Genomic DNA, 9,269 nt, shown 5'->3' with positions numbered 1-9,269 from the left:
TAGGAAACAAACCTGTCACATTGTAGAAGATTTCTTTTTCTTTTTGGAAACCAGCACACGACTACGTTTTCACAAGAGGACATCACAAATGCAACTAAAACCAGGCCTGAAGCATACTGGAAAGAGGGAGGCCAGTCCGAGCTCCCTCGCTTCCAGGCGTCCTCGGCTGGCCCCTGCTCTGCCCGGTCCCACGAAGTCTTTTCCCCGCACAGCTCCATTCCTGTCTGGGGTCAAGTCGTTTTGATTCCTTCGAAGGCACAGAACTTCCACCTCTTCTCCAGCGTTGCTCCTACCCCAGTGAACTCTTGCTTAAACATGCGTGGGAGCCTTATCAAAAGCATTTCTATTTCGTTTGCAGAGATCTAGGAAAGGAGGCAAAAGACAAACACAGCAAAAGACTTTTTTGTGAACTCAGTTGCCAACACACTGAATGTGGGGGGCCCAGCCCTTGACTGGGCTCTGACATTTTACCAAGGCCCTCTCGGTGTCTAATCTCTTTGGGGGATGGAGAGAGACCACAGAAGGAAGAGAAGGATGGAGACAGAAGCAGCAGGAGATAAATGTGGGCACAGTTGTTTGTTTCAGTGGCACCAAGATCCACTCGGGCTGGGCGACACAGAAAAGATGGGCCTTCAGGAGGGCAAGAGAGCAGGCACCCCAGGGGTGGGGTGGGGTGGTTCGGTGAGCAAGCTCCAGGCACAATGTTGGGAGTCCTAAAGAGACCAGGGCTCCTTTGGACAGGGGAGAGTGCTGTAAAGGCAGGGCCAGCTGCTGGTGAGATGGGATGCTGACCTGTGGTGGAAGGAGGTTGTCGATTCCAGCAGCCTCCACCACACAGCAACAAATAACGTGTGGGGAAGTATTCTGCATTCAGTTCCGAATGGCCAGCTGGACAAATGAGGCCCCTGCCTTGAGAGCTGGGGAGGCCCTCATGGGCCACTGGGGACCAGGAATCCTCTGCATGCGGTGAGTTGAGATTTCCCTCTGGGTACCTTTTAAAAACATAGTTAAGCTGTCCAGCTTTATGCTCTCTTGCCTCTACGGTCACAGGGACCTCTCGAGACTTAGGAGCCGCCTGGGGTGATGGAGAAGGCAGGGAGGCTTGTGTCAGTTCCAGCACGTCCACCACTGGGCAGTCGGGTCGCCCCTGCTGGGGCGTGTGTGTGTGTGTGTCTCCGAAGATGGGTCAGCAAAATACTTTTAGGATTTGGGCACCAGAGTAGAAACTGGACGCTGCGGCAGACTGGCCCTGTAACGTACCAGGAAAGGTCCCGACGGGGGGCTGCCTGCTGGAGGCCACGAGGGGCTCTTAGCTCAGCTACTCCAGTAATTGTGCTCTGAAGCCACAGAGTTCTTGCCAAGTCGGAAGGCTGATTCTAATTCCAATTTGTGGATGAGGAGGTTGGTGGGAGAATAAGAACAAGGGGGAGTAGCAGCACACCGCAGGAATGAGCCACGAGCAGAAACCTAGAGGTTTCCTCCAACACTGCATTTTGGTTACCCCATGGCCCATTATTAGCTTATTAAAACCAGATTTTTCACAACACTTTTAATTACAACTTTTGATACAATGACAGGAACTCAACTAACCCTGGAATCCAACTGCTGCATATAAGACCAAAGATACTCTATATTAGCTCCAAACGGATGGACGTGAAGAAACGTAGAGATGATACCTGCATTGAAACAAACACAAAAAGAACAGAAGGCTTCTTGAGGCAGAACAGAATACACCAGAACGAAACAGGGTTTCCACATAACAGTGCCTGCTTTCCCTCCAAGTTACAACTCTCCTATTTGTTAAACAATTGGAAAGGAAGATCACATTTTAACACAATTAATTGTCTCCGGGAAGGACAGCAGTTCATAACCAAGTGACCAAGATGAAGAGGGAGATTTCAAAACAAAGACTAGTTGGAAGAATTTTGTCTCAACTCCCAATTTTATGCTTGATTTATTAATGCATGATTGTAGGAGCTGGAATGACAACATTGCTGCCTTTTTTCTCCTTCAGTGGTTCTTGTCATGACAATCTGGAATCTCTACTATATCTCAAATTGTACGGTCTCCAGTTTTCCTTATAATTTCAGCCTGTATTGTGTTTGATCTGGATTAGCTAGCAAAGTGTTGTATACCAAGCGAGACTGCACAAGATCAGGAGGCCCCACGAGGGTTCTTTCCAGGGGACCCCGTGTTCGCCCAGGTCCCGCATGGATTCCAGCCAGAGTCGTCTGGGTGACAGGGCCGCTCTCCTACGAGGTCTCAAGCGAAGATGGTCAACTGTTGAGACGGCACATAGATCAGCTATGCCACTGTCTCCTCCCCGCAGACCCGGACAACAGTGAAGGCGAGAACCCAGACCCCGGAGAACCCGAGGCATCCACCCCAACGCGGCCCCGGCCAAGCGCTCTGCCTCAAGGCAATGACAGTGTAACCGCGGAGCCACCAAGCAACCAAGAGCCGTGCAACACACCCGCTGCTGCAGAGGGCCCAGAGGTAGAGGTGTCTCCCCCAGCACTGACAAGAACAGCACCTGAGAACACGGCCCTGGCCCGGAGGTACGCCGCTCCACTAGGGAGTGGCAGAAGCCCCCTTATCTCGGGGACTATATTTGCTAGGGGAGGATCTGGACCTAGGGGGGAGGGGTGTTGTATACCAAGTGAGACTGCACACGCCGTTGAGCTCACACATGGCCGGCTGAGCTTCGCTTCCGACAACAATAGAAACAGAGGATCCTAGGACTCGCAATCGGCCAGTCCGGATCCTAAAGGTAACCAGTGAGTGAAAGTAGTATTGTGTATAGCCTATCACGGGAGTGTGTGTATGTGTGTTGGGTGTGGTTTGAACGAGAATATAAGCGGGACGTGGGTCCTGCAAGTTATCTCAAATTCTCCATTTAACTAATAAAGTATGATCTGAAATCACTACCCTGTGCCTCAGTCTCAGGACTTTATACAAAGTAAAAACGCCATTCCCCCCTGCAGCTGTCTTGGTTTCTCACGCAGCCTCTCTTCTTTGCAGTCTCTAAGACACTGCCAGCTGTACAAAGAATACCTTCTGTAACCGTGACAAGGACGGAAACGGTTAGGGTTCCCAAACCACCCCCACCCCCCAATTGGGAAATGCCGAGAGATTTGGGGATGGGACTCAGGGAGCCTGGGGTCTGGGGGGGGAAAAGGCACTTCAGTGTGTCACAGATACCACCGATTCCACCCTCCACAGCAGCCATTTTCTCCTGGGGAACTGGTCTCTGTAGTTTGGAGACTGGTTGGAATTCTGGGAGATCTCCAGGCCCCACCTGGAGGTTGGAAACCCTAGAAATCTAATGAGGCATTCCCCCCCCCACACTTTTATGTTTATCATGACAGCTCCCATTATTTAATTTATTTATTTAACTGGGGATCAACAATCTTTTCCTCTTCTGATTGAAAGAGGAGATGCTGAGAAAGCTGAATTCTGCATCCAGCACCATTTCCTGCACTTCTTCTGCCATCTCATGGAACTGTAGTGTGCACACATGCGCAACCACAGGCACACAGAGCTGTACGTGTACTGCAGGTGGGGGAGCATGGGTGATCCAGGGGTTGCTGGAAGGGGCTTGGTCCTCTGTGCACAGAAACCCCCCACCTCTGGTGGTACAAAACTCAGGCCACAAGGAACTATCTTTCAGGCATCAGAGGACTCCTGCCATTTTGTAGTGCCACAGCTGTACTAGAGTTCATTGGATTCTGTGCCCATCAATGGAGGTCTCTCCAAACACCATCTGGTTTTCTTGGAGACTGTAATGATTCCTTGTTTTATGAGAGTGTGTGTGCCTTTAAATGTTTGGTTGAAGTGTGGTGATAAGCAGACTAGAGTGATTGAGAGAGAGAAATATGCTGTGATTGGTGGATGACCGTGTGGGAGGAGTTTTTAAAGTGAATCTGTGTGGGTGTGCGTCAGTTAGTCAGTTATGAAAGTCAGTTAGAAAAAGCAGTTGGAATTGGGCAGTTGGTGTTCAGTCAGTGAGAGTTCAGTTAGTTCTGTGTGGGATCTGAGAGAGAGCAGCATATATAGTGAAACTTTAAAGTTCTTAAAGAAACTGAATTTACCAAGAGATTAAACTGTGTGGTCGCCTACGTGAGAGATTCCTGTAAGGGTGGAATGTTAAGGACTAAAACTGACAGTGTGTGTGATACATTTGAACAACATATTTACAAGTCCCTTTATGCTAAACAGTTACAGAATAACCAACCTCATATTTTGTTCTTAGTTCAATAAATCATCTTTTGTTTACGTTATCCCAGAATTGAATCTGGGAGTGTGATGTTGTTCTTGGGGGAGATTGGGGGGGGGGATGGTCTGAGAGTGGGTGGCGATGTCCCCAACATCATAATGTCACATGGAAGTGATGTCATCGCATCAGCGATGTCGAGGGGCGACACTTTGCTTTTCGGGCAAACTCTATGGTTAAAATTGGGCTCAATCCATGGCGTTTTGCCCCCAAACCAGAGCATTGCTGCTGCAAATATGTCACTTTCACGTGAAATCACTGTATTGGGGATGTCGCTGTTTGGGGGTGGGGCTTCCCCCACTGGCCAGCTGGCTGGCAGCAGCAGAAACCCTGAAAATCAGGGCACCCCCTCCCAGACTGGGGGTCAGGGAACCCTAGATGCTGGCCAATCAGAGCAGCCAATCCAGTAAGCTCTCCACTCCAGGGAAGATGAACCCCTGATCCCACAGATTCTCTGAAACAAGCAGCATTTTTTTTTAAAAAAGAAACCTCTGCTTTCCTGCGCAAACCATCACAGTTCTCTTGCACGGGAATCTCCTAAATTCATGACTGCTAATCAGCTGTCCATGAAAACACTCTTGTTATTCTGGTATTGGTACAGCTTCCTTAGAAGTCCAATGTCCATGACTAATACCACAGAGCTTTCTTTTCCTCTGGTATCCAATATAGGTAAAGTTAAGGTTTCCCTTGCTCGAAAGCCAGTCGAATCTGACTCTAGGGATGCGGTGCTCATCTCCGTTTCCAAGCCGAAGAGCCAGCACTGTCCAAAGATGTTTCCATGGTCATGTGGCCGGCATGACTTAACACTGAGGCGCATGGAACGCTGTTACCTTCCCACCGTAGTGGTTCCTATTTATCTACTTGCAATTGCTTTCAAACTGCTAGGTTGGCAGGAGGGTATCCAATATAACCATGTGTAATTACTGTTTTGTTTAGCTCCACAGCAGAAATGGAAAACTCTTTCCAGATAGCTCATCAGAGCACCAATACCTCTGACTCACCACTGGCAATGTTGTGATCCAAAATGGTAAATATACATACAAATACAGTTGTTAAGTTTGACTCATACTAGTGTACATTTAATTATCTTAGTCCAAAACATATTACAATGAAAAACAACTACAAACTCTGTCAGAAACAAAGGAGAGACAAAAATGTCCAGTGTAACTTTCCAGATCTATGTGTACAGATCATGAGGTCCCGACTGTATTACATCCCTCATTGCATCCTAAAAGACACTTCTCTCCACAAGTAAAAAACTGTTACGTTTCTCCACATCCGAAATGGAGCAGAGTCCCCTTACCAATCAACAGGGCTTCCTTCTCCGATTTTAGTGGCTGGCTTCGCTTCTCAGAATTCTTTTCTCTGTCTTGGTTGACCAATGGTGCTGTCATCACATTGATTTCCTATAAAGTGTTAAAACAAAACTAAATAAACAGGTGCTTACATGGGATTCATCCACGCGAACACGTATTGCTAGCATTCTTTATTTCTATAAAAAAATCATTACTTCAAACCAAGCAAGACAATTATAAAGTATTGATCTGTTTCCTGAATCTCTGCATTCCCAATTGTAAGGACCGTCAGTGTTGTCTTCCCTTCATTGGAAATGACTGAGGACGACCCAGGTGGAGCAATAAGGAGAGGCTCTTTGGATGTGAGGGTTCCCCAGCCCATGAAATTAATGTCTGACTGCTGCCACAGATGATTTCAGAATCAAGACAAAGAATAATAATTTAATGCTGAGAGCATATTACATTTCTTTTATTCACCATTCTTGTAGCATGAATAGATATAGACAGGTCACTTTTTTTTTTGGCAGGATGGCAACAAACACATTTTCAGTAGGAAGTGAACTGCTCAGATGCAGCAAAGGCCTCTGGCAACAACGGTCCTCTTGACCATGCTTCCGCTGAAAAGCCTGCTGTTGCCCAGACCTCCTTCTCAGGACCAAAGTAATGGGATTTAAATGAGACTCCCCCTTCGCTTTATACGAGAACACAGCAGACACATGCATAGCAAATACAGCTGCCCCATCATGTCCTGTATGAGTCTCAGTGAATTTAAACTTGACATATTTGTGACCTCTTATTGCAAAATCCAAGTTGTCTCAGCAATTCAATCATCCACCAAAATGGCTATCACTAGGAACAACACCACTGAGCAGGCATGAAAAGCCCCCCCCCAATGCAGTGTGGCCAGCCAGGGATCCAGCAGTCTCCCCACCCTGACCCTGTAACAATGTTTGTGGAACTGAGTGAGCTCGGAAAGCAGACAGGGGGAATAACTCATGGGCACAAGCGAACAGCACCAGGAAGTTACTCAGCAGAGACAGAGGCCCTTTCTACAATCTGACCGCTTGCTCCAGAGAATCTGAGGAGTCAAGCCTTAAGGGTTGACTTGGCAGTCACACACATTCCCTCTGTACTGGTTCCCCCGCCGGTTTATTTATTTGTGTATTCTGTGTGCATTCTGCATCTGCAAGCATTCTTTGAGCTAACTGGCTGCCAACCCCTCCCTCCCTTCGTGATTCTGCAAAAAGAAAGGGGAGGGAGGGGGGAATCCCGGCCCCCCACATGCAAGATTGACACAATAGGGAGCAGGGAATCCCCTAGTCCTTTATATTTACTGATCCCTTCTTATGTTGTCTCTGGCTTTTTGAAAGTTTGCCTGAGCAGGAGGACACATCCTCCTTTGTCTTTGGAGAAGGAAGGAAAGAAAATAGAACAGGGAGGGAACGTCAACCTAAAGAGAGAGAGGCGGAAACGAGGGAGGGCAATGGGCAGCACTTAAATACCTGCAAAAACAATTCTAATTGAGAAAGGATTAGCGATTCAAAAGTGGATGGAAACAAAGAATCGTGGCAAAAGGAGTTTTGGTAGCCGTGGGGCAACAGTGTGCTGGAAGTGGTCTGAATGCAGATTCCTGTTTTAAAAAATGCAGAAACAAGAGAAAGCCCTGACACAAAGTGAAAATTGGAGGGAATGCAGAATGGAAGAATAGGATGTGCTCAGAAACCGAAGCAAAATACGGGTGCAGAAAGGGCCAGAGAGTGTTCAGGACACAGAAGCAGAGTGGCTTGATGAAGACATTTCCTTATTAATCCTGCCAGACTCTCAATTGAGGGTTGCCAGCTCGGGGTTAAGAAATACCTGGATATTTGGGGGGGGGGGGGGATCCTGGAGAGGGCAGGGTTTGGGGAGGGGGAGAGACCTCAGCATGGTACAACACCATGCACCCCACCCTCCAACACAGCTGTTTTCTTCAGGGGAACTGATCTTGTTTGGGGATCAGTTGTAAAAATGGGAGATCTCCAGGCCCCACCTGGAGGTTGGCAACCTTAATTGATACCCACCCCACCTGAAGCAGACCCCATCTTTATAGCGCCCTTAGTGGGCTGCTATGTGTGACTGAAGGGCTGCATTCTGCTGGGGGGAAACTTATTAGACACAAGGGGCTCTGGGGCAAGTGATGCTCTGTCTTCTTGGTGCTTGGGGGGGTCAACAGTGGGAGGGGCTTCTAATGTCCTGGCCCCACTGGTGGACCTCCTGAGGGCACCTGGTATTTCTGGCCACTGTGTGACCCAGAGTGTTGGACTGGATGGGCCTTTGGCCTGATCCAACATTGGCGTTTCTTATGTCCTTATGTACCCCCTGGATCTAGTTCACGGGGCAGGGTAGAGAAGGAGGAGGACAGGTTCATTTTGCCTGCAGCTCCAAGTAAGGAGAAACCAGGCTTGGAGACCTCAACGAAGCTGGAGAAAATGAATCTCACTACAGGGGGGATTCACACCTTTATCTATTTTAAAAATTCACCTTTCTCATTTCCAAGCATCAGTCCTCAAGAGAACAATCATGCCGGTAAAGAGAACGATGAATTAGTAGGGTGTGTTCCAGGTCTGTCCTTCCTACTTTTCTCCCCCTCCCAAATATGGGAAACAGAAGTCTGATTTAGTGCTTCCATGGAAGAGAAATCATTCTAGTTTTGCAGAGAGAGACTGGAAGGTTCCTTCGTGTGCGTGGTCAGCAACAACAGCTTTTCAAAGCCCATTTAATAGGAATACCTCTGTGTGCTTCACAGCACTCTGCATTTAGAGACAGAAGGTAAATCAAACAACGTTTTCCCTGCCTGGAAGGAAAGCTGGCACAGGAGCCCAGTTTATGTTAGAGCAAGAGTGACAAATGATGCCAACTCAAGAAAAAGTTATGGCTTCAGAAGCAGAACACAGGCTGCAAAAGTCACGAACTCATAAGGTTTACAGGAGGTCACTGGTGCAATGGCTTTTACGAGCCTTGCTTTCCCCGAAGAAGATGACAGAAGGGACAGGCTGCTTAGTTTACAAGCGTGTCAGTCGAGTTGGGGAAGACCAGCGTAGGGACCCAGACACCAACCGACAAGAGCTGCGCAGCAGAACCCATTGTACTTATTTATTTAGAATTTATGCCGCCTTCTGTTGGATCCCAAGCATTCAAAATAACTCCACGTTTAAGCACAAAGCAAGGTTTATTTCAAAGCGTTGGTTTAACCAGAACAGGACATTGTTAGGAATAACTACAGGTGACCAGGGAAGGCATAATATAGACATTTGAACCAGGTCAGGACCAATGAGCCCATTTCCCGCTGGCGGGAATAGAACATACAATTCGCGCCCATTGCATGGGAACGTAACAGTTCTACAATATCAACACAGGTTCAGTTCACAGGCTAGATACCCAAAACACTCTAGGCGAAGCTTTCCTCCTACTACCAGCTGCACGACCTTGGCGAGTTCCGCTGACTACAAAACATAACTCAAGGAAACAAGGAACGAGGGGGGGAGGAAAAGAAAAAGACTGAACAGGAACCGGAATGACAATGGCAGCTAGCTGACATACTGCCCCCTCAAAAATACCCATTAACCACCACCTCCCGGAATTTCCGGGAGCCCTCCCGGCTAGCCCGGGAGTTTTTCCGGGAGACCTCCCGGTTTGCCTGGGAATCGTTTGTGGAACTCCTG

At 48.0% G+C, this 9,269-nt stretch overlaps 1 protein-coding gene across 1 annotated transcript in view; it reads right to left on the bottom strand.

The window, feature by feature from the left end:
- Nucleotides 1-230: 230 nt before the first annotated feature.
- ENOX1 (ecto-NOX disulfide-thiol exchanger 1) overlaps nucleotides 231-9,269 on the bottom strand; it is a 239,110-nt gene continuing 230,071 nt past the window's right edge. The window contains 3 exon segments of the mRNA XM_015427201.1: nucleotides 231-362; nucleotides 1,591-1,676; nucleotides 5,577-5,679. Coding sequence (XP_015282687.1) covers nucleotides 231-362; nucleotides 1,591-1,676; nucleotides 5,577-5,679 — 321 coding nt within the window.

This window comes from Gekko japonicus, unplaced genomic scaffold (assembly GCF_001447785.1).
Source record: "Gekko japonicus isolate JY-2015 unplaced genomic scaffold, Gekko_japonicus_V1.1 scaffold1011, whole genome shotgun sequence".
Taxonomy (NCBI): domain Eukaryota; kingdom Metazoa; phylum Chordata; class Lepidosauria; order Squamata; family Gekkonidae; genus Gekko; species Gekko japonicus.
The sequence above is the reverse complement of the archived record's forward strand: the minus strand, read 5'-3'. Positions and strand labels throughout refer to the sequence as shown.